General features: G+C 35.9%; 4 protein-coding genes across 4 annotated transcripts; 3 read left to right on the top strand and 1 right to left on the bottom strand.

The window, feature by feature from the left end:
• Window positions 1-3,181: 3,181 nt before the first annotated feature.
• LOC140791168 (senescence associated gene 20-like) lies at window positions 3,182-6,129 on the top strand. The gene is made up of 2 exons (XM_073141582.1): window positions 3,182-3,187; window positions 5,596-6,129. Exons 1-2 carry the CDS (start codon window positions 3,182-3,184, stop codon window positions 6,127-6,129), a joined length of 540 nt encoding a protein of 179 aa, XP_072997683.1.
• Window positions 6,130-6,827: 698 nt separating this feature from the next.
• On the bottom strand, window positions 6,828-7,280 carry LOC140791167 (senescence associated gene 20). The gene has a single exon (XM_073141581.1). The coding sequence runs from the start codon at window positions 7,278-7,280 to the stop codon at window positions 6,828-6,830; it is 453 nt and encodes a 150-aa protein (XP_072997682.1).
• A 3,817-nt stretch (window positions 7,281-11,097) lies between these two features.
• On the top strand, window positions 11,098-16,299 carry LOC140791514 (U2 small nuclear ribonucleoprotein B''-like). The gene is made up of 5 exons (XM_073142127.1): window positions 11,098-11,246; window positions 12,526-12,698; window positions 13,004-13,097; window positions 13,628-13,716; window positions 15,785-16,299. The coding sequence occupies exons 1-5, from the start codon at window positions 11,174-11,176 to the stop codon at window positions 16,070-16,072; spliced, it is 717 nt and encodes a 238-aa protein (XP_072998228.1). The 5' UTR covers window positions 11,098-11,173; the 3' UTR covers window positions 16,073-16,299.
• A 988-nt stretch (window positions 16,300-17,287) lies between these two features.
• On the top strand, window positions 17,288-24,455 carry LOC140790216 (uncharacterized). The gene is made up of 9 exons (XM_073140192.1): window positions 17,288-17,558; window positions 18,508-18,668; window positions 19,143-19,266; window positions 19,339-19,468; window positions 19,804-19,871; window positions 19,967-23,525; window positions 23,605-23,691; window positions 23,777-23,884; window positions 23,998-24,455. Exons 1-9 carry the CDS (start codon window positions 17,404-17,406, stop codon window positions 24,043-24,045), a joined length of 4,440 nt encoding a protein of 1,479 aa, XP_072996293.1. The 5' UTR covers window positions 17,288-17,403; the 3' UTR covers window positions 24,046-24,455.
• Window positions 24,456-25,723: the final 1,268 nt, after the last annotated feature.

Genomic DNA, 25,723 nt, shown 5'->3' with positions numbered 1-25,723 from the left:
TAGTGCTTCTACTAAGAATTCATTATAAATCTCTTATATGTTCATAAGTGAAATTAAATTTATGACCTCCATCATAAATTAGTAGGACTTAACTACTGAGCTATAGTGATAATTTTTTTAAAATATTATTAATTAATAAGGAGTGAAAAGAAGAAAATGATATCAGTTCCCGTTTGAAATAATTTCGAATGAGTAATAAAAAATTATTAGCGTTTGTTAAAAAGATAAAAAATATTTGATAAAAGTAAATAATTATAATAATTATTGATGAAATATGACTCGGACAATTTCACTCTCTCTCTCTCTCTCTCTCTCTCTCTTTAAAGAGGGAGTTAAATGAATCAAAATTATAAAACTTATGTGGCTATAGTGATGTTAAAAAATAAAAAATAAAAACTCACCCACCATCTCAGCTTTCTTCGTTCAAACACCATACAGTGGATATCATGAAAGTTGTCTCTTTTGTTTCGTACTTCCCATCAATCAAATTAAACACTCTCTTAGAGTAACTAATCGTCTCTCCTCAGTCATTAAGAAGCAAACTCTAACAGAAACTATATGTTTTTTTTCTTTTTCAACGATAGGTAAGCTCGGCCCGGCCTGGCCCAATAATTTGTTTTGGGCCTTTTCGTGAACCTTAATAAATTCTATATTCGTCCTTATGCCGTTCAAAACCGGTAGTTCTTGTGTCCATACACTTCAAGTTTTTTTGGGCAACTAAAATTTGAAAGGACAAATTACAAAATATACCTTTTAAGTAATGCCTAAATTTAATCTACTATGAAACTTTTATTTGTATTACTTTGCATCCATGTGGTTTAGATTAATATAAAAATTCTTGGTTTTTCCATCCAAAATAACAGAGAAAGTACCAAATTTTCTTTAAAATTATTAAAGGGAATTCGTTATTATCTTTTAATCTTAACTGTCAATTTCTTTATGAGTATATCTAATTAGAAAACCCTATCCCCACCTTCAAACCCTAGCCACCATCACTCTCCACGAGTCACCCACACCTACGACTGTCCACCACCACCTTTCGGCCGACTACCACCCTCTGACGATCGCCGCAACGTCGGATATTTTTATTTCTATCCCATTTTGACTTATCTCCACAATTTCAGTCTTATCTTTTCACCTTGATCTCAGAATCATGTGAAATAAGAGCCGAAGATCTCTAACTCACGAGGTTACCACATATAAAAGTCTCTAAAATTTATTACAAACATATCGATTCATATCTGATTCATAACAGTGGTATTAGAGCCAACACTTCTCGAATGATGGTAAACACGCAATTCAATCCAAAGCTAACCCAAAGGAGATCGTGGCCATGAAAAACCAAGATCTTGTCTCCACCCCTATGGAGGTTTTCCTGGTGCCACCAACACTATCATTGAGGAACCACCCATGTGCAACGACGATACTCAAATACATGGAGGAATCTACTAGATATGCTGCGGAGAGCACTAAGAGGATCAAAAAGACTATCCGAGTCTTAACGATAGCTATCATGAACCAACATCACTACCCAGCACTACTAGTGTCGTCGACAATGGCAGAACTAGCCCTCCCAAGGCTATCATCTTCACATGGTGATGGAGGTAGAGAAGAGACACAACCCATGGCCAAAACCTCTCATCCACCCGCGATGGAGCACCCTCCACACTTGTATACTAAAACCGCCGCTATAGCGACACTAGAGTGCCTACATTGGTGGTTCTTGACTTATTTTCCCCACATGCTGTGAAAGCTGGGGCCTACAACCTAGCATTCCATCGACGACGATCCAACCTCTCTATGAAACACCCACTTCCAAAAATTTACGTGTTTCTCACGTGGAGCATGTCTATGTGATTCCCACATGACCTGTTAGTGAAATAATCTCACCAAGTATCTGAATAAGTCAAGAAATACCATAATAATTCAAAAATAATCCAGAATTATAATTGTTAGGTTTTTAATTGCCTGTACAAAATATTCTAAGTATATTTTTTCATGTATATGGGCTTTACACAAGTCTAGAATATCTCTGGTTTGAAGAATTGCAAGATTATTGGAGAAAAGCCGTCGAGTTCACACCGCGTTCACAAACGTGTTCGAACGCGGGTACTGCGTTCACACAGATAGAGAACCGCGTTTACAAACGCATTCGAACGTGGGTACTGCGTTCACACAGACCGAGAGCTGCGTTCATAAACGCGTTCGAACGCAACCTGAAGAATTCAAGCTGTCGCGTTCGAACGCACTCGAGCCCGTTCGAATGCACCAACAAAGTTTAAGAATATTGTACTTTTATGAGTACGGATAAGATTAGGATTTGCCTCTATCTTGAAGATCGTGAGTGCGGATAAGATTTAGATTTGCCTCTATCTTGAAGATCGTGAGTACGGATAAGATTTGGATTTGGCTCTATCTTGTACTTTCGTGAGTACGGATAAGATTAGGATTTGGCTCTATCTTGTACTTTCGTGAGTATAGATAAGATTTGGATTTTGCTCTATCTTGGAGATCATATATAAGGATTGTGAAATCCTATCTCTAGGGTGGTTGAAGAAGCATTATTGAAGGAGACTTCTTTAAGGCTACATCGGTTCTTCAACTAACAAGGCTCTTCTCATCTACAGATCTTAATTTTTCGTCTTAAGGGCTATCTAGACGAAAGATCAATCTCGAGGGTTACTGAGATTGGACTTCAATCACGAGAAGCGGTGAATCGTGGGTTCTAGCGAGCAAGACTGAGAGGAACAAAGTCGTTTGGATCGACGGGTTGTTTTGAGAGTCAGTCTTATAACTGCTACTATTCTAGTGATTGGTTTTGATCCGAGTTTGGATCCGTGGTTTTTTCCGGTTTGGGTTTTTCCACGTTAAAATCTTGGCGTTCATCTCTGCTTTCGTTCTTAATATTTCTACGGACTTTTACTTAAGCGAACGAGTGATATCATTGCCTAGTATTTAGATACATACTTGTGTCTAGGGGTTTTTTCAATAATATCATAGGCCTCAACAAACCTCTAGGAATGCAAGTCCAACACAAATTTGTTAAAACATAAATACCCTCGTAGGGGCTAAGTCCAACTGAAAATAATAGAATAAACAAATGCTACAAATAAAGAAATGAATCTGCTACTCCTCGATGTCCGCATCCTCTATAATCATCTCTGAAATATTTCCACCAAAAATGGCGGTAAGCACGGGGCTCAGCAAGTAAAATCTAATAATAATCTAAAAATATTACATGATAAATAAAAATGCAACTCATAACATGTCAGGGAAAAATGTACATTATGACTTTTAATAGCTTCCTACATAGAATTCCACACATGAGTCGAGTCACAATAACATATCTCACAAAGCATCATAAAAATCGAGGGGGACTAGTCAACTAGAGGTATTATCGCCCATACATGCCTAGCGACGCTGCATATGATCGGTTGTCTGTGGCCATCAGACTAAGGACCCCAGTCGTAGGCCCATCAACACCGTTCTAGTAATCATCGCACAGAGTGAAATCACCACATACGGCTGATAAGAGCACACAACTCAATAGACGCCCTGACCCTACGTCCTTGGGTACCGCTAAAACTACAATCCCTACCTCTCAATCATCTTTTCTAATATCATACTAGTCAAGTCTCCAACTATGGCAGTGTAATCACCTGAATGCTCCACCAACTACCGACCTCAGGTGTGGGCCGCTAATATAATACTATATAATATACACTCTACCCCTAACCCCGGGTTGAGTGGGTAAAAAGGCACTGCCTAACTGGGACTTGACTAACACTGATACGTGCACGTGGTGCCATGATCTCTATTATCATACATGTGCATTAAGTGATAAATAATGCAAGTAAGAATTGACATATAATTAAATGCAAACATGAAATGTCATATAAGTTTCACAAGTAAGAAAACGACATTTAATTATCACAGGTAAGAAATGATATAAGCATGCATTTTTCATGGACTATTATAGAATTCTACTCGCCTGAGTTATTTCTGGAATCCGTCTTACTCTCCTAATCAGTCGGCTCTCCTTGATACTGATTCCCTTAATCACCATGAGTTCTTTGTCCCTAATACCAAGCTCGTCCTTGCTCAGTACTCTTGCTACATCAGCAACAACACCCTCTGCCGCATCATGACCCTCCTCATCCATCTCATCCTCGACTGGCCCCTCTACTACAAGGGCTCGTTTTAAGTTTTAGCTTCAGCTTGACTTGCATTAAATTAAGCAGAGTCTAAGCAAAAGTCGGCTTGCTTAAGCTAATTTTGTTTATTCCCCTATGCACATACCATCAGTAAATAGGCCCACTTATTTATTGCTTGGATCTAACGGTCTGCCTCGATGTAGTTCACTAAGACATAAAGAGCTAAATATTTTTCTTTCTTTCCTCGTTTCAACAACCCTAGAGGTAAATTGCATCGGTATGTTGCTTTCTTTGCTCCTTGCTTCTTACTATGTTATCACTTATCATCCATCTTTCATACTTATAAAATGCTCATAGTTCAGTGGATGAGACACTTACATGGAAATATTTTTCCTCCACTACGCTATATAGAAGACCAATGTGGGATCTTTCCACTTTTCTCATCTCAGCGAGCCGACCATCCACTTTCTCTTATATGGAAAATATGCTAGCAATAGTTTGATATTTGATAGTTGATAGTGATATATTGCAAATAATTCAGTACCCCTATTTTAATTCCTAATATTTTTAATTATACAAACAATATAATCGGTTCTTTTCTCTTTTTAATATTAGATACCAATTTCCCAGTGCCCTTTTTATTATGGATTTAAGAATTAAAAAATTATTGAGAAATAATTACATATACATTGTCTCTTTTCCGCAATACATCTCGGCCTTTTCTGTTTAAATGTAAGAGATAATCATTCAATAAGAGATTAGATTCAAATCTATCTTTATCTAATTTAAAATGATAAGAGACTAGTTCAAACCTTTCTTTCTAATCAATATATCGTTTTAATATTAATGAAGAGTGGATAAAATACTTTACATCCAAAAACTCTTTGTGTGTGTATATATATCTCTGTAAGGATTAATGAACTAGATGTCACAAAGATATAGAAGTATATTTATTTATAAAAATAGAAATGTTCAAAGTAATATGAGAAGGTTCGAGATTGTGGAAGTAAACAAATATGGTTGGTATATGCTTGCACAAACAAAAGGTTATGGCCTAATTAGAGGAGTAATTAATGTAGGTAGTCGGCTTGGCCGGTAAAATATTTGGTGCATATCTCATCACACGTAGGCCATTATCTTCTAAATTTTACCTAATTACTAACAAAGTTGATTGTTTTACTTTTATATAAATATTTAGACAGTAAAAGTGAAAATTATATGATAGGGTGTGAAAAATAAAATAATAAAATGCAAAGCATAGAACATATACATCTTTATTCTATTAGTTTTGTAGTTTATATTAAGGTTTTGCGTTCAAAGTAGCGAGTCCATCAAAGAAACCCTATATAAAGAGATCCCTCTCCTCCCCTCTTTTATCTCCCTCTCCGAAGCCATCTAATATAACCTCTAATTCCTCAGTTTGTTCTTCTTCTATCTCTAGAGAGGAGGAGAGCTTAAAGTGGAGCTGGCTAACCAAGAACCCGAACCGCCGCGTGCCACCGCCTCGGAGGAGGAGGAGCGGAACAAGCAACTGGTACGAGACCTGTATGAGGCCTTGAACGACCGCCGCGTGGAGGTGGTCCACCGGCTACTGCAACCCGACGTCGACTGGTGGTTCCACGGGCCCCGCACCGGCCAGCACCTGATGCGCCACCTGACTGGCCAGTCGGGCGCCGCATTCGAGTTCGTCCTCGAGAACGTGGAAGCCTTCGGGTCCACGGTGCTCGTGGAGGGAACCGGCGCAGCCGGCGACGGGTACTGGGTGCACGCGTGGACCGTGGGCCCCGACGGGGTAATAAACCGGGTGAGGGAGTACTTCAATACGACTCTCACCGTCACCAAAGTCGGCGACGGCTCGGCTTCCAACAAGGAGGCGTCGCCGGCTTCTGTTACGCATTGTCTGCCCGTGTGGCAGAGCAAGCCTCTGTTAGATAAACCCCGGAAATCGCTTCCTGGGCTTATTCTCGCTATATAACAAAAGTAATTAACTATCCGAGTCCAGCATAGGGTGGATAATTATTGGTATTAATTGGAGAATAACACAAGGCTGAAGCTATGGGCTAAAGCTTTGTATGGGTGATTAGACTTCAGTTTGATTCGGTTGGATTCGGTGTTTCTATGGTTTCTTCTATAACAAATATGCTTATTTGGTTGTTTGAACTCGGAAAAGTGTGAGTTTTTTTCGATATATAAGTTAGACAGCTAAACTAACTCTAAAAAGAATAGACTATAAATATAACGCTTCGATGAAAAAAATAACACTACATATCAACCTTAACGTCTTAAATATTTACATAGAAAATTATATTTAATAAATGTGTCGTGGATTAGTATGATCCAACCACCGGGCTACAATAGTAGACCTTTTCTTTTTGTACTAGACCTTTTCTTTTGGTGTCATTATCTATAGAAAAATATAAAATTACCTGACTTTAAAAAAAAAAAACATCAGCTTTTGCTAATTTTGGCTAATGATTTGTCTTAATTATACGACTTATCTCAGCCAACGTCCATAACCATGCTATTTAACCTAGCTTTGCCATATGCCAATTAATTCTACAAAGTTTCTAAAAACTAATCAGAAACTCACATCACATAAATACCAAAATAATACATAAAACTTCACTGAATTTAAGAGCTTTATACAACAACCAAACCAAGCACATCCAGTGATCAAATGGCAAGGACAAGCCCTGGCATGGCCCGACCCATAGACCCACCGGCTTGGCTATGCCATATCTCATGGGCTGCATCCCTTCCCCGGTCGGCGACACCCGTTCCGATGGCCCGGCCCACTTGTCGGACGGTCACCGACGTGTTAAAATATTCTCGAAAACGAGTTATGACACCATCGTCGATAGCCCATGCATGGACCCAATAGGCTTGGTCACCCTCCCACCCCTCCGCCACCACCCACCTCCCCTCTCCCACCTCCACCACCCTTCGGGGCACAAATCTAAAATCCACCGGCCCGACTTCGCCGGTTAAAAGGCGTTGCATGTATTGGCACCGCCGCGGGCCGTGGAACCACCAGTCCACGTCGTTCGCCAGCAATGCTGTTGTCACCTCAATGTCCCCTCTAGCTAAGGAGTAGTACAATGATTCCACTATCTTTTTGTTTGCCATGGACACGCTCAAACTAATGTAACAGTAAAAGATAGCTCTGGACTCTTTGAGAGTGAGTAGTGCATGAACAGGGGATTTTATAGGCAATGGGACGAGGTTACTCTTTGCTGGGTTTTGGTTAATTATCCTTAATTATATACTTAAACAAGGTCAATTTAGCCATTCACTACAAAGTCATTGGAGAAAGAGTAATTAGGGGAGCATATTTATTCCTTTTGTCTGTAATAGGAGATGGCTTTCCATCACTATCCCCATGCGATCCGACAACTATGTCTTGCTACATTTATTAAGGTTGTTCATAGGAATTTATTATGGGCTTTGCCTGTTTTGCCATTGTCTGTTGTTTTTTTCTTTTTCAATATATATGGCAAATACTTCAATGCACCTTTAAAAATTATAATCTTAATCCAACGGCTATAATAGCCAGTTTTCATACCCGGTACCGCTTCCAAAATCATATTACGTAAAAAAAAGAGTATATTAGTTAAGAAGATTAATTACGTGTGCCTAACTTCCCAATTTTCTTGTTATATCCTTGAAGATCTTAACAATTAGATCTTCATCAAAATGATTGATAAGTACGAAAGAAGCGTTCTCTCTTAAATATAATTATACCTTAATTATAGGAGATATTATTTAATATTAAATAATTTAAATTTGATTATTTGGAGATAAACTTCAATTTAAATATAATTCTCTATCTCTATCTATTAAATTTAATTTAAATCAATCTTAAACTAATGAGAGATATATGTAAATAATCAAAAATAATAAAAAAGATAAAATGTAATTAAATTTTCATCAAGTTAATTATAAAAGACATCAATACCCTTTATTTTGATATATATACATTACTCTCAGTTAATGATATATATATGTCTTTTACTTAATAAAATATTAAGATAATATAATTGTTAAAAAATAATGTGCAAGATTATATATCTAAAAAAATTACCCTGCTGAACCGATAATATCTTTCATTCCTATTATACCCTTAAAGATCTTAACCGTTAGATCTTCATCAAATTGATTGATAAAGAATTAATTCGATTGCACGGAAACCCTCCGTATATATACCTTTCAAAAAAAATTTATTTATATGTATATCTTTTTAATGTTGATATTTATATGTACACCTCTTAAAGCATAGTTTAATTCCTAGATCACATTAGCTATTCTCATTTAATAAGGTAGCTTAAACCAATTTAGTGATAATTATACTTGATGTGGATATTTTATATTAGATAATTAAAACACCCTTTGTTGTTGACAGATGAGAAGAGGAAGATTGATTGAATTATTTCCTAAAGCAAAATGGTAACTAGATATCGTTGATGAATATAAACAATTGGGGATGAAAGAGGAGAGGAGAAAGAAATTTAAATAAGTTTAAGTAGGTTGTCATAAACCTATTCTATCCGGGTATTTGAATACTAAACTAGCTTAGTGCTTATTAAACTAGTCTAAAAAAAATAAATCCTAACCTCATCCAATCACAGCCACAAATCTTTGCATTTATATTACTTTAAAAATAATTCTCTGAATACCTACTAACCATTAAAATTAAAATAATTTAAATATAAAAAAATAATAATATCTTTATTATAGTTTTTCATATATTTCTCAGATAACCGCTAACGGAGAGGGTATAGAAACATATACATATAAATATTAATTTTAGAGATGTACACATAGGTATGCATCAAAATTAGCATTGCAATTGAGTAAATTACAAGAGATACTATATAAGAGAGATTATCATGTTGTGATATGATAACTTAGAGAGAGATACAAATGTCAACAGAGTATTGTGTATGAGTGTATCCGAGTTTGAGGCAATGCTGGTAGCATAGCATACAAATCTTCTCCTCACATCACTAAAATATAATCCAAAGTCTGGAATCTGAGACAAGTAGACAGATGAGCAACAAAAATATAAGGTGGATCTTCTCTGTCCCATGCTTCAGTTATTGCATGCTGAGAAACCCTTGGAAAGAATTTGTTCCCTAACAGGAGCTCACCCACATTAATATCCAAACAAAACCTGTCACAGTTCCAGGAATGCCAATGGGTTTGGAAATTGTGGACATGATCTAAGGCTAGCTGGTTTTGTTGGTCAGAAGTTGCATAGAATCTCTTGAGCACAGAGTTGCTTTTGCTTCCTAAATCTAAGAGTTAGATATATATATATTTCTCTAGTAGATAGAGGTCAAAAATAAAGGATGGAAATGGAGTGAAAGAAATATAGGGATGATGTTGATGAGGAGAAAGAGAGAATCTGAGAATTATTCCAGAGACAACAAAATCACTTATTAGAAATTTTCTTGTCAATAAAACTATTCACACCTAACTATTGATAATTAATTACTTGTCAATAAATATTATAATTAATAGATTGAGATTTAATAGTTAAATTTTTAGTTCCATAAGCTTATTAGTTTAACCCTAACTAGTTTAGCTGACTTTTTAATGAGCTTGACTTAGCTCGCCAAGTGAAATAAGTAGAACACAAGCTAGCTCGAATTCTTTTCGAGCCGAATATGAGCTAGAAATTTAGCTCACTTTATTAGTTTGGCTAGTGTTATGAGTTTGACAAATTTAATTCTGAGCTGAATACGAGTAAGACCTAATATTTAACTCAAAATTAAATTTATGAGAAATTTATATATAATACCTTGCTTTATAATGTAATTGTGATTTATACCCTATATTTTTACTATTTATAAATCGAAGTCTTTGATTTAGCAAATATGTGCAGAAAATACTCTGGATTAGATTTGAACTAATACCATGTAGAGATATTTTTTTAAAATGACTAAAATGCCCTTAGTATGACTTAGTTGAGGATATTTTTATAATTGTTCAGTTTAGTTAACTTAACTTAGATATTTGGTTAAGTTTTAACTAATTGATTTAACGGCATAGTGTTTTTTGCATATATTTGCTAAATTATAGGGCTCGATTTATAATTAGTGAAAATATAGAGTGTAAATTATAATTTTATTAAAAGTTAATATATTATATGCAAAGTTTTCTAAATTTATTAAACTCAAGCTGAAAAAAAGAGAGTTAAAATCCTAGCTCCTATTTAGCTCATTTGACTTTGACGAGCTAAGTTAGGCTTGTTTAGAACGCAAATCAAATAGATAGGATTAAACTAATAAACTTAGGGAACTAAAGATTTAATCATTAAATCTCAATTTAATGACTAAATACTTATTAACTAGTAATCAATTATCAACCTTTACATTAAGTTAAACATGACTAAGGTAAGCCTTGGTCCGATTCAAGTCATTGATACTTGGTGTCCAAATATAAACTCGTGTTCTACTCATTTATATAAATAAGTGATGGATTTCAAACAAAATTTTGAATCGAACACAAATTGTTCATAAACAATAAGCTAGCTTGACAGTCTTACCACAATTATGATCATATTAGATATATGAGTATTTGCACTAAAATGCTCTTAAGTTTTTAAAATAGCAAGACTAAGTTTTTGTATGCATTTTTCGTATAAATTTTATGCACTCTATTATATATATATATATATATATATATATATATATAGAATATATAAAATAAATGTCGCCTTACTAAAATCTAAGAATTCTTTGTGGAAAGGGATGTAAGTGAATATTTAGTGATTTATTTTTTTCTTAAAAAAGAAAAGAAAAAAGAAAAGAAAGAATGTTTGTAATTTTTGTAGCAAAAGAACTAGCAAATCTGGGCCGTCCGTTTTCATGTGTGGCCAGGCCAGTACACGGAATGATAGGTGTACATGACTCGCACGATACCCACAACTTTAGCTCCGCAAGAGTGAGGGCTCTCTTTCTCTAAACCCACCCGTCTCTCTGTCTCTCTCTTTCTCTCTCACTCTCGCGGCGGTGGCGATGCTTTCCGGCGATATTCCTCCGAATCAGACGATTTATATAAAGAATATCAATGAGAAGGTCAAGAAGGAAGGTAATGTTTGTTCTCTCCTTTTTCTTTTGATCTTAGCAAAAGAAAATTGTAGCTTTCTACCGAGAACTAGGGTTTCTGTTCCATTATTTACTTGCTTCAGTTGCTTGCGAGTGATTTTGAGCTCTTCTCTTTGTATCGAGTGGATTATGCGTATGGATGCTACTAGTACTCATGCTCGCCATCTCTTACTCCTCTCAGTTTAGGGGTTGCAAGTACTTTTTGCTTCTATCTTCTTGTTGAGTGGATTATGCAGATGGGCGTGTTTCCTTTTCGTATCCTACTTCTTGCTTAGGGTTTCTTAGTCCTTGCTTATAGTATGAAATGGCGAAATAAGAATGAAGATAGCAATATGAAAAAAGAAGACTAGAATTCGTGTTCGTGAAGAGAGAAACATTGGAGATTCTTGTGGTATGACCGTTGAGCTGATAAGAAGCTGGTGACCATTGTGCTGTATCCAATATTTTTTTTCCTCTGTGTGTGTGGAAGGAATTATAGAACCTTGGCACCTCCTAGTTGAACTGGTATTTGATTGAATAGTTTGTGAGCATCTTCCATGCTAAACAAATTGGGGCATATTTGAAACCTGTGAACCTTTGTCTTGAATGTCCCAAACTGAATTACATGTAGAATCTGAATGTACTTGCATTGAATATTAGACCCGCTGCTGAATATGACATGTCAGCAAGGAACTTCAGTGTGGCTTTCTAAGTAAGTAGGAATAGGAGAGACTATTGAGCTGATGCCTTTTCAATAAAATTGAATAGAATCCTACTAGGATAAGGATTATTCCTTCTTTATTTTATCTTCTGGGCAAAGTTATGCATTTTCTGTTGTGCCACTGGACCTCATCAGGTAATAACTTTTGATGTCTGAAACACTGACACACATATCGTACGACCAACTTACAGTAATTTTGTGCATCCTATGCCATAAGAATATATTGTATAGGACTTAAAATTAGTGTAACCAATGGGAGATTAAAAATAAAAAAGAAACAGTTCAGAGGAGCGACATAATATTCAGTTTCTTATTGTTAAATACTGTTAGTTGATATATTCTAGTAGCAGTTTCCTTGTGTTGTTCTGTTTTTATTTAGTTCTGGATCATTGTATTGCATTAGTCAGAACTCTACCTTGTACATTTTGTATTGCTTGCATATAGCATGCAAAATTCTATTTCACTTTCTCTTGATATTTAATTTTTTCAGATACATCCTGAAGTTTTGATAGGACGGTACTAAGAGCACTTTGGTTAACATTATTCTCTAAATTTTCTACAGAACTGAAACGTTCTCTTTATGCTTTGTTCTCTCAATATGGAAGGATATTGGATGTGGTGGCCCTAAAAACAACCAAACTTCGAGGTCAGGCTTGGATAGTATTTAGTGAAATTACAGCTGCAAGTAATGCAGTTCGCCAAATGCAGAACTTCCCATTTTATGATAAGCCAATGGTAAGTCATTGCAATTTAAGAGAATGCATGTTGATATTTTTGTTTCAAGTTAAGCTCATACCATTCAGCCATGTAGAGAAAAGCTATTTTATAGTTTATTCGTCTCCTTCTTTGATGTTAATTTCGAGATTAGATTGTGGCCGCACAATAAATATGCTAGTAGTACTGAGTCTTTCATTTATGTAGTAATTATGTCCATCACTTTTATGCATAAAATGCTGTAATGAGGTAATTACTTAATAGTGGACTTGGTGCCTTTTGTTATTAACCTGGTTGGTTCTTTTTGAACTACTTATTTGGTGCAGAGAATACAATATGCTAAAACAAAGTCAGATTGTGTTGCAAAGGCTGATGGAACATATGCCCCAGAAGAAAAGAAGAAGAAGAAAGAAGAAAAAGGTGACTTGTGTATATCTTATCTGCTTTAATTGCATTCTTGGACTATGCTAAGATGGTTTCTGGGTGCAGTACATGGGTCAGATATAGCCTAGCTTTTTTCATGGAATTTAGAGGCTGGAAGGATTGTTGTTTGTCATGTTGGCTCAAATATGCTAGTATAAAACTCTATTGGGTATTTTTAAGCCACATACTAAGATAATAATAAGAAGAAATATTGTTTGATTGGGAAGGGGGGTTGCTAAGATTTTGATATATAGGTCAGAATATTGGACAATAGTGGAGTCCGAAACAATTGCTGAAATAAAAAATCTTGCATGTTTTAGCATTGATCAATGAATTTCAGCCTTAGTTTCAATAAGTTTCAGTCTTATCAATCACATTATCGTGAAAGGGACTCCAAATATTTGATTTTTTTTTTTTACTTGTTTCTAGATATTACTGAGAAAAGGACAACCTATTCGTAATTTTTAAAAAAAAATGACTTCCATTGACTTGTTTCTTTTCCCCCTATTTTCATATCTCGATTGTAGCTGCTGAGAGGAAAAAACGAGCTGAAGAGGCACAGCAAGCTGGTTCTGCTTCAAATGGTCCAAGTGCTCAGAATAATGGAGGGATTTCTGTAAGTTATTGTTACATCTCTCTTTAAGCTAGCCTTTCCTTTTACTTATCTGCAACCTTAATAAGGTCTGCTTGCATCTCAACTCTTTTTCTATGAGATTAGGGAAATATGGTACACTGGTAAATAAATTCTTTTTTATTTCCAGCATTTGTCTTTATCAGTGATATAAGTTCAGTGGCCATAATTAACACACATTCCATACTCGGTTGGAAGGAAATTCTTCCAATGAATGGTCCTGTGTTCTGTGGCTAAGATGGAAAGGATATCTTCTTTTTTTTTCCTTTCTTTGCACACACACTTGCATCAAGATAGATTTGTTAAAGTAGTGCTCAATTATACAAAAGTATTTTGGAGATGCTTGATATGTTAATATGTGCATGACATTTTCACTTCGATGTGCAGATCTGGTTTATTTTGCTATGACAACATCTAGAGTGTTAGCTGTTTTGTTGATTAATAGGCCATGGCAAGTAGATGATAGTTTTACGTACTTATGCTTTGAAAATTCACTTAAGATATAGGAACAGCAAAATTAGGATATAGAAGAGTCTTTTTAGCTTATACCAATAGTTGAATTTAATAGGTCAAAGAAGACATTTGAATAGCTCAAGACATTTTAATATGTACTTATGCTTTGAAAATTTACGTAAGATATAAGAACAGCAAAATTAGGATATTGAAGTCTTTTGAGTTATACCAATAGTTGATTAATCAAAGAAATATCATATGAATGGGGTTGTGGTGTTACTGTGAGATGCTTCACAGACCTACATTTTCTGTAAAATGCCTTGATTTGCACCTTTAGGCATGTCCACAATTGTGCAAACTTCTTGCTTTATTGAGTTGTAATCTGTTGTCTTATGCAAATTTCTCCTTGTTACTGAGCTACAACTCTTCTTTCACCTCTGGTTGCCACTGCTTCTGCCCATAATCCTTCTTGGTGGCGAGTCATTTTCACTTGGCTCCTTTTGTCACTTTGAGCCTGTTAACTCACTACTTATTCTAAATACTTAAGCTAAAAACTTAAGCTGTTGGATAAGCATAGTCTTCATCTTTTATATTCTAAAACTCCCCATTGTTTATGGGCTCAAGACATTTTAATAGGTTAAATAAGTTGATTTGAATTTAATGGGTGGCTGCTTTATATTTTATTTTCATTTGACAGATGTATTCTGTCTCTAGACGTGTTGCAACCGGCTGTTCTGCCATGTCTTAATCTTGGCATGTCTTTCTCTGCATCACCAACTGGGCAAAATTAAGATTCCTTTGGCTAATGCCAAACAAAGTGGTTTTTAGCAATTCACTCATGTCACCTGGACCTGGCCTGTCATGAAAATAGTATGTCTACATTATATTATAAATCTAAAGCTTGAAACTTTGAAACACAAAATCATAAATTATTAGATGAGACTTATGCTGGCTCTTACAATTAGGTGAAGAAAAGAAAGAAAAAGCTCTAAGGTGATTCGTTTTAAATTCTCCTTGCAAGTTGCAAATTGCAATGATCTATACACCAATGAGGCTCTCTTTCTTGGATTCATTAGCCCTTAATTTAGTCTGCTGACCAAAATTTATATAAAACAGATTGCTCTTCTTTCCCTTCTTTATAGAAACTTTATTATAAATGTGGTGGTTCCTGTTACCTTCTTTTACATAATTACATTATATGATTATATCTGATGAAACACCAACAAGAAATATGATCAATTCCCAACTAGATATTAAGGTTGCTCAAAATTTTCATTAGCTATTAAAATTTAAAAGATTCGTGCTTAAATTGGTTCAAATGAAAGAGTAGAATCTTTGAGTTGATGTTGGGAGGTGCTAACGATGCTCCCTGAGTTTGTCAAATTCCTATTTAATTAGCACTTGAAAGTCAGTTACTGGTGTTGGTGCAACTTATTGGTTGCAGTTTGCTCTCGATTTGTTGTACGTACAGGAAATATAGTCCTTTGGGAACCAGATTAGATTTGAAATCTTCAGTTTTATATCTTGATAGTTTAATGTACACTTTTCTCATGTGCTGGCAAGTTGAAGTTTATTTGTATTTACTATTTATCTTTTATAGGCTTCTCAAGCCTCTCGCCAAGGAAAGACAAGTTCACAGGAGCCTGCTGCTGCTCCAAACAACATTCTTTTTATCCAAAACTTGCCTCATGAGACGACAAGTATGATGCTACAGATCCTTTTCCAACAGTACCCTGGTTTTAGAGAAGTTCGGATGATTGAAGCAAAACCAGGAATTGCATTTGTGGAGTTTGGAGACGACATGCAGGCCTCTGTTGCCATGCAAGCTCTTCAGGCCTTCAAGATCACCCCGCAGAACCCAATGGCTATAACCTACGCAAAGAAGTGATGATCTCTTTCTTGTTGAGACTATCTTACTGGTCGAAATGCAAAACCATGTGTTTGACCGAGAAATTGATGTACGGAAGCAGCCAAAGATTTTGTACCAGTACTCTCGTAACAGTGTACCTTCTTTCTATCTCATACTTGGATACTTAGCCTTGCTTAAAATGTTTTATGGCTTCTAAAATGCCCTTTTATTGAACTAAATGAATATTCCAATGTCCTTTTCTCTTTTGTCTTAGCATTTCTTTTAACAAACTAGAAATGGTGGGGTTATTGCCTGCTTTTTTCCTTATTGATGGATAGGATAATAAGAACACATTGTAACTCTAGCTTGAAGGCAAAGAGATATAATGCTTTCCTCCCCACTAAGGGAGAAAATAATAATAATAATAATAATAATAATAATAATAATAATAATAAGAGGAACAAGGCCTACGTAGTGGCTGCCATGATTGCTAGAGTTTGGTATCTTGGTCTTGTTTGGTGAGTATTTTAGTAGTTTTAAAAGGGTCCCTTGACCTTGGGTGGTGGAACAGCAGGTTGTTTTTGATTCCTTTTTGTGGATTAGAAGCAACTATTTGTAATATGAAATGCGCATGTGAGACCCTTGATTGGATGAACAAATCTCATGTGTAAATTCTTAAGGGCAGAGAACATGATTGGCATGATTTGGCATGTAGTGGTTTGTTTCTAACCAAAGATTTCAACTTCTGGGTTGGTAGGTTTTTTGCCAAATGTTAGTAACTACCAAGTATTATACTGAAGGTCTTCCTATGGAATTTTATGCATGGAATAATTCTCATTGCTCTCTTAAAGAGCTTCCAATTAATTATTTTACTTTTGAACAAACATATCTGTGGCAGAAGCAAAAATTCATTATACTAGCTTGAATAGACGAATCAAGTTCATGTCCACTCTTCCGTGAAATCTTATACAGCAGAACAAGAATTTAAGGTTAAAAATCTTAATACGATGGAAAAATTTTCCTCCTCCAGAACTTCTATAACATCTGCCATTGTCAAGCAAAGCTGGGTTTTGGCAGTTATTATAACTGCCACAACGGTTCACAAGATTATAAGATGATCGTAATGAGTCATTAGCAACTTAATATGCACACCTTTTAAACTTAATTTAATCGATTAACGAGTGGGACCCACTTCCAAAGACTAGAATTCCCAGAACGCACGTAGAAAAATTACGAAAGAAAACAGAAAGGAGGCACCTTTCTTTCTCCTTGCAGTGCTCTAATGGCTGAAATGTAGCAGAAACCAAGTAGAAGGATCGGGCTGCCATTTTTATCAAGTTGGTTTGCTTTAGTTTCGAGAATTTTAAGAGATGCCCATGATTAGATACAAGATAAAGAACGAATACGAATTGGGGAAGCCGGAGCTAAGCGAAGCTGGAGACCAAGATGACCCAGAAGCTATTCTCGAAGGAGTCGCCATGGCCGGGCTCGTGGGGCTTCTCAGGCAGCTTGGAGATCTCGCAGAGTATGTCGTCTTCGCCCTCTTTTCTCTCATTTGCTCTATTTTTCGACTTGGATTTTGTTATTTTGTTCTGTATCCCTGTTTTCCTCTTAAAAGTTGGATTCTTTGTTGGAATTTTGGTGGGTACTCTCTTTATTTGGAATGCATTGAGTTAATGGTTTCTTAGATGGATGACAAAATGTTTTGGCCAAAATTTTCATGCATATATGTCGGTAGATTACCAATGAACACAAGATGTTGGTTTTGGATTGAGATGATTTAATGGATTGGTTGTTCAATTCGAACAGCTTATTAATATGGGAAAATATAATCCATCTAGTTCATTGTATGGTCGATGACTTCAGTACTCTGGAGGAGAAAAAGTGCATATAGATTATGATATCTTTATGCTAAAATGCACTTTGGTTGCATCATAAGCATTACATCTTAGAAAATTTAAAGGCACTGCTAGATTTTTAGATTATGTAAAGATCACTATTAGATTCCTAAGATGATCCCCAATGCTTTAGAAACAGGAAAACTCTTAAATTCTTGTGGTGATGGCTTGACAATTTGGTTACTTTCTATGCGGTAGTGACTTACAGAAATCGAGACTATCCTTCAGTTTAGATAAATAAGACTGTATCTGAGATCCAACTTCTAGGCAGATCTGTAATGCTAAAGAATATTCATTCCTTTGTGGTGCTCTAGAAGGTACGGAAGGCCTCTATTTGGTAAATTGGAAACTCAAATATTTAGTTTTCATCATACAATTTTCCTTCTACCCAGAAGATCTCCTTTTAACAAGACTTGACGTTTCATTCTATCCACCAATTCCTCTTTTCATCATATTGTTTTCCTTTTAAAGTTTGTGGATAAAGTGTTTGTTATGTGTGTATTCTGTAGTTGAATCTAAACACAGCATGGTGCTTATAAGGTATTGAAATTTTGGCACATTTATTTGACTCTTTAGGTTTGCTGCGGAGATATTTCATGGTTTGCATGAAGAAGTAATTGGTGCTGCTGCAAGAGGACATGGGCTGATTGTCCGCGTCCAACAACTAGAGGCAGAGTTTCCATCACTTGATAAGGGATTCCTTCAGAAAAAATATTCAAAGCTTTCTTGTAACATGGGTAAGTTGTGTCTGAAAGATTCTCTCTTCAAAAATGTTAAGCTTCTCTATACTAATATAAGAGCTCTGCTCTCGAGAGAGTGACACTAGGAATGTGGCCATAAATGTCAATTTCAGATGCTGTGATACAGTAGTTCTCTATAAATAGATGTAATGGAGAACTCAATAGCATTACGAGAAATCGCTAATGATGAACAGTATGTTCTGAACAGCTTAGCATGAGCATATCATCTATACAAAGTAACTGAGATGTTAGTTATGCTTCTATATCCACTCCATAGCACATAATATCTAGTTTCATTGGATTCAATTACATTGTGGCATGTTATCTTCTAGGAATCATCTCCAGTATGTTACATGTTGGAGCAACATAAATGGAACTTTTCCATATTCTTGTGGAGGGAAAAAAAATTCTCCTGATTTATCCTTAAGGGACTCTAGTTTTCTGATTGTAATGTTATTTTGTAATTTGCAGGTATCGACTGGCATCCTAATCTCAAATTGGACCAGAATCTGATAACTAGAGGAGACATGCCTCGATTTATTATGGAATCTTATAAAGAATGTCATGAGCCTCCACAATTATTTATGCTAGACAAGTATGAAATAGTTTTCCTTTTCAAATTTCAAGAGAGTATATTACATCAGTAAATCTTCCTTTATTCCTTTAGGTTTGATATAGCTGGTGCTGGAGCATGTTTGAAAAGATTCTCTGATCCATCTTTCTTCAAGACGAACTTAGCCTCCTCAGGCATGTTGCAAGAAGATGCTCACAGAGAAAGGAGAGTGCGCAGAGTTATGGTAAACACGATGTTTACTTTTGACATAAAGTTCACACTCTGTGCTGTTGCACTGAAATAATGCTGCTTCATGTTGCTATTCTCTTTTTGCAATATTGAGTATGTATCTTTAGATGGTTTCGTAGCTATTAATATGATTTTAGATGACAGATAATTTTCATTACAAAAAGTTTAAACTACCCTATATCACCATCTGTTCTTTTTCCATGATTGAAACATTTAGTTACTAGTAAGAATTGATTTAAAAAGCTTAAGATACTAGAGAATGTTAGAAACTAGAAACCAACTGACTTTGTTTTTGCGTATTGAATATATCATTCCTTTCCTATCTATCAGAATACAGGACCAAATTCAATCAATGCTGAGATCTCCAAGTCTCTGACGCTGTCTAACTTCATCCCCAAGTAATTATTCTTTGCTTAATTTGGTTTCAGAGATTATGTTTCCTTGTCCTTTCTTTTTTCTTTTCTCAGACCAACTTTATGGTTTCTACAAACAGATTGCAGAATGAGATTTCTGATCAATTTTCAGAAGAGATTTCTGTAAGGCGTGCGAAATTGAAACACAGAAAGCTGAATCAATTAGAGACAGAGAGTTTCAGGAAATGTATGGAGCATCTTCTTGAGATGGATTCTCTAGAGCATAGAGATCTATCAACAAACCACTCCAATGTCACAATGGAATCTGCTGATTCCCGTGAATCTGATACTGATATTAGAGATATTGTAGTTGATGCTGCACTAAACATGAACCACAAGCCAATCCAAGTTTCTGTCAAGAATAATACAGCATGTTCACTGACTAATGAAGTGGAGAAGCTGAAAAAAGAGAGTAAAGACTTCTCAGCCATACTTTCCGGTACTTCTGTTGAAGTACCAAGCTATTCAACTTTGTCCATGATAGATCACAATAGTACCTTTTCCGAGGATGAAGACAAAACTGAAGACAGTTCAGCTGACTCTCCTTCTAGTGAAGTCCTGTCCACTCCTTCAACCTCTAGGGTGTATCAGACGGACCATTTGCCTGATTGTGGAAGTGGAACAGTAGGCAGTACCAGTGGCTATATATCTGATGATCCTCCTACTGAACCGGACAACTATGTAGATGCTCTCACCACTATGGAGTCAGAAGTAGAAACAGATACTCTCATTAATTTAAGATCTAATGGGAGTGTCGGTGCAGCTCAGGAATCTATAGATTTAGACAATGTATCAGATTCTCCGGTTAAGATTCTCCACAAAAAGGAGAGCTGTGTGGATAATGAGTCAATACGCAAGTCCAAGAACTCAGTTATTCCTTCTGAAGGAAATGGTAACAAAGTGTGTCAAGAACTTACCAAATCCTCTGATTCCTTATCTGGTTCATTACAACATATGGCGAAAATGCTTCTACAGATGAAACATGATGATCAACACTCTCAAGTTGTTGAACAAGGTATAGAATATGTAGGAGACAGCCTTCAAATACCTGAAGTTTGTGCTAATTATGTGAGAGAGGAAAAAACGAATCCTACTGAGCAGGAGATGGAAGCTGGTTTTATTGTTCAGCCTGAAGGGGCAACTGGAGAGATCGATAATAGTGTTGCACCACTTGATAATTTAGCAACTCTTAAATCAGAAGTGGGCATTAAAATTGGTTACAAATTTTCTGAAGGCAAATCTAATGACCTGGAACATAAAGTGGAGTTTCAACCTTCTAAATCCGATAACCAACAACAAGAGCTGACAAAGGGGTCCATGCACGCCAGCAATGACTATGCAAGTATATCCAACATTCTGGAGGATGATCTGCAGATTGGGAACAATGACTATGCAAGTATATCCAACATTCTAGAGGATGATCTACAGATTGGGACTCCTTTTGACAGTACAGTAACTGTGGGTGTTATAAGTGAAGCTGTAGAAAATTCTCATACAATCTGTTCTCCATATGCATCTATCTTAAATGTTCAATTGCAAAAACAAAGTGCTTGTCATGGAGCAACAGATTTGCTGCACACTGTTGAATGTAACCCAAAGAGTACTACTTTATTGAATGAGATAAATACTAAATACACGTTGAATCCAGAAAAGGTGCAAGAGGTTTCAGCTGTTACACTTTCAAATTCTGAGCCAGGCACTCTAAGTTCATCTAAGCCTTCTGAAACTCAATCACTTGATGACATTTCTCACATAAATGCACTTCAGCTGGAAGAAGCCGATGGTCATCCCAACATTGGCAGGAGCATCCCCGTGGATACATCATACATTGAAAATAATGATGGCACAAAATCTTTTCTAAATTCTTCTCATCAGAGTTCAGAAGAGATCACACCTCCAACTATATTTTTTCCTATAAAGGATTCAGATCCCTTTGAAGATTCTATAGAAGTGCAAAGAGGAGATGCTGCTAATGCATTATATTTTCAGAAAACTGGTCAGCATGTTAACCATTCTTTCCAGTTTAGCAAAGCTCCTTCTTCTGAACAGAAAAGTGATCTTCATAACTATGATGACCCTGTTGGAGAGCGGTTTCCACTAGATATATTGGAAAGTCATAATTCTTTTGATTCAAAATCTTCCCTACAGACTCCTGGCAAGATTGCCATGGAAGATAGTAAGCATCTTGAACCTTCTGACTGGCAAGTTGAAAATGTTTCATCTTGTGAAAATATGCATATTCATTGTAACCCTGGGGACATTGTAAGCAAAGAATTAGAAAAAGAACCAGGAAGAGATTTGCATTTCGTCGTCAACAATAGTGGAAATAAGGAGTTGAGAGTACCTTCATTGGACAAAGCCGTGCATGGGCAGCTGGTGCAAATTGGATATAATTCATTGGAAAGTTATGCCGCACTTTGTGCAGGACCAGACTCGCATGCTATTGTCAGCAATAGGGAAATCGACCATGTAGTTGTACCTCCATCAAATGAAACTAAATTTGAGCAGGATCGCCAAAACGAATCTTCTGTGCCACCTAAATATTGTGGTGAAATTGTTAACAGTAGATTGGCTTCCAGGTCTAGAAAAATGCCAATACCGTTCTTTTCAAGGCCTACTGGAATCATCTTTGAGAATAGTCAGCAGTCATTTGGACTATTTTCTAGTGAACCAAACTTCAACGCTCAATCTCAAGGTATTGCTGCTGTTTCTGAAGATACTGAAGTAATACCACCACTCCCCCCACTTCCTCCAGCTGAGTGGAGACTGCTAAAGCTTCAGGTAGGACCTTTTTCTTCTGGAAAAACTGCTCGACCCCTGGGCCTCGCTCCACCAAATCCATTTACAGCATTTGCCACTATTGAGAAGAATCCCTTACAAGATTTACAGGTACAGGAGATTGAGTCAGAAAATCAGTATGCACTTTCAGTACAAGCTGAAAGCAAGATGCCTGGTTATGTAAGCTCAAGTTTGGAGAAAGAAATGACCCACAACTTGAACAGACAGGCACATATCTATGATGAAAGTCATTATCATGATATCTTACAAATGGAAGGAACAATTGTGAACCCATTTCTAGTATCATCCACAGATGATAGCAACAGTTTATATGGGTATGAAGCATATGGGGAAGTAAGCATGCAGCCACCAAATCCTTTTTCAGAAGTAGGACACCAAAGCACTTCAAACCTTGAACTATCATATGATGAAAGTTGGAGAGCTTTAAATTCTTCACATCTTACACTAGGTTTTGAGAAAGCTATCTCCAAACTTAACCAGATACAACCAAGTTTGGAGAAAGAGCAATCTCTCGATGATTTTCTAACTGGGAATAAACAGATCAGGCAGACTGCAACTCCAGTCCAGATATCAACTTTGGAAGATGAAAAGCATAAATTCAGCGCTGATGGTCCTAGTGTTGGGGGTGTACAACTCCCAAAATTGTCGACGACATTACCTAGCAAAGAACATAAAAGTTCTAAGCATGATTCTATATCCTCAGGAAAAGAGTCTTCATCCACTCTAGAAGATAACAGTGCACCAATGTTGGAAACAGAGAAACCGATAAATAAGATTCCTCCGATTCCAAAACCTCCTAAATACCCCCTGTTTGAAGTTATATCTCATGATAGAATCATGGTACGCACATTCCACATTTTACATCAGCCATTGTAAGAGCTGCATCATGTCTAACGTAAAACTTCTGGATGATTTGCAGTTGAGAAAGGTATCAAAGATGGTTCAGCCTTCGAACAAGTCAATGGTCGATAACAGGAATTCAATGTTAGAACAAATAAGGAACAAGGTCAGCTTTTCTTTTCCAAAATATAAGTAAATTGTTGGATGGTGCATATTAAATCTGACCTATGAATTACTATTTACTGTGCCAGTCCTTTAACCTGAAGCCAGTTCTTGTAAGGAGACCAAACGTCATGGGTCGTCCTTCGACAAACTTAAAGGTGGTAGCCATCTTGGAGAGAGCTAATGCGATCCGTCAGGTGTGCTGCTTGTTAAATTGAGAAACAACTCCTGAGTCCTTTTTGTCCTTTTTTGTCCTCTCTTTTCTGCTCCTGGTATTTTTCCTGCTTATTGTATCTATATTTTCTAACAGGCTGTCGCAAGTGATGATGATGATGAAGATAGTTGGAGTGATTCCTGAGAATCATTAGTAACCTTTAATAATTGGAGTCTGCTATGGCCTAGAATGCTTTATTCTGAATCATGCAAAGTTCAAAGGAGTCTTTCATTTCATGATCATCAGTGCCCCTTGAAGAAGAAAAGGAAAATAAAAAAGGATGTGGAATGGGATGGATAGTAAACTGATTGCCAACTGAAGAAATCTTCTTTTCACATGAATTTGAAGGAAGCAGTTAAATCACCAATAATTATAGAAGTATATGAAAATGTTTTACATCATTACATGTAATAATTTTTCTCTACATTAAAGTGTATCATGTAGTCAGCCTTGGTGATCTACCCAAGCTTTAGATGGAGATCAAATTGTATATGCCCATAGCAACAAATGTGGTTGTTGAATAAAGATCAACAATTTTGTGTGCATAGGGAAAAGATTTCTGGACCTTGATTTGGAGTTGCTTTAAATTTGATAAAGTTGGCTTTGAATAAAAATAGAGATATGAGAAAAGTTGCACTCCCTGCTCACTTTTCATTGAACTTTACATCTTAGGTAGTGGGGATTTTGCCATTAATGTATGAGGACCACATTCTCATCTAACTTTTACAACCACAAGTAAGAAAAAGAAAATAATATAAATTTCTATGTAGATGCATTACTTTGCAATTTAAAAAGTTTATTTCTTGGGCATATATACCCCTCCAAAGTTTCTCATTTTAATGTATATTTCTCTAAATGTTACCGACCATATTTGGATAGATCCGGACATAAACAAATTATAAAAATTTAAGTAGTGGTATCCTCGTGAGTCAGGGTTTTAATGGCTCTAGTTTCACCTAAATTAAATATTTGAATAAAAAGATATAATTAAAATAGTAGAATAAAGTTAAAACGGGACAAAACGGTAAATATTTAACGTCGCAGCAGTCGTTGGAGGGTGGCGGATGGCCAAAGGTGGTAGTGGACGGTCGTATAGTAGGGTGGCTGCTGGAGGAAAGTGGTGGCTAGGATTTAGGTGCTTGGGAGGATTCTACGATTATGATATACTCCTACGAAAATAAAGATAATCTAATAGCTACGATAAAAATGATAAATGTGATAATAAAAAAAAACTAACTCAATTAATTCTCAATGCTTGGATATACTTGGATTCTTCGATGAATAAAGCCCAGCCCTTCTATATATAAAGGTCGAGTACAATGAGTCATACTCAGACTTAGCCTTAAAAGCTTATACAACTCAAACTAAAACTTGCTTTAGAGACTTATATGACTTAATTAAAATTGCCTTAGTGACTTACATGATCTAACTATACTTGCCTTAAGGGTTTACATAAGTATAAATTAATTAAAAGATAAATAGACTCAATCTATGAGCCTAATATTTTTATGATTCGATCCGATTAGACTCTGATCACATCACTAAATTTATGTATACCTTTCAAAACCTATACCATTGTGTTACTTTTCGATAATAAGTTAAGATCTTAGTAATTTAATAGACTAAAAACATAAATATAATGTAATGAAATAAAGACAATATTAAAGAGATATAGATGTGAGAAAAGTGTTTAAAGCATATCTACGAAAAGAAATAAACACGGGATTTATCCTTACAAAACCAAGTGTTTTAACTTTTAACACATATAGATGCAAATATTAATTTTAGCAGGGTTTACATCCAAATAAGAAATTTTAGAAGG

The sequence above is a fragment of the Typha latifolia genome, chromosome 6 (genome assembly GCF_019914945.1).
Source record: "Typha latifolia isolate L0001 chromosome 6, TyphaL0001v2, whole genome shotgun sequence".
Taxonomy (NCBI): Eukaryota; Viridiplantae; Streptophyta; class Magnoliopsida; order Poales; family Typhaceae; genus Typha; species Typha latifolia.
The sequence above is the reverse complement of the archived record's forward strand: the minus strand, read 5'-3'. Positions and strand labels throughout refer to the sequence as shown.

Excerpts from the sequence above, each read along its gene's own strand:
- LOC140790216 (XM_073140192.1), top strand. The coding sequence starts at position 17,404 with ATGCCCATGATTAGATACAAGATAAAGAACGAATACGAATTGGGGAAG. Across the intron at positions 18,669-19,142 it reads AAAGCTTTCTTGTAACATGG|GTATCGACTGGCATCCTAAT; the intron begins GTAAGTTGTGTC and ends TGTAATTTGCAG. Across the intron at positions 19,872-19,966 it reads CTGTCTAACTTCATCCCCAA|ATTGCAGAATGAGATTTCTG; the intron begins GTAATTATTCTT and ends TTCTACAAACAG.
- LOC140791167 (XM_073141581.1), bottom strand. The coding sequence starts at position 7,280 with ATGGCAAACAAAAAGATAGTGGAATCATTGTACTACTCCTTAGCTAGA.
- LOC140791514 (XM_073142127.1), top strand. The coding sequence starts at position 11,174 with ATGCTTTCCGGCGATATTCCTCCGAATCAGACGATTTATATAAAGAAT. Across the intron at positions 12,699-13,003 it reads CATTTTATGATAAGCCAATG|AGAATACAATATGCTAAAAC; the intron begins GTAAGTCATTGC and ends TATTTGGTGCAG. Across the intron at positions 13,098-13,627 it reads GAAGAAGAAAGAAGAAAAAG|CTGCTGAGAGGAAAAAACGA; the intron begins GTGACTTGTGTA and ends TCTCGATTGTAG.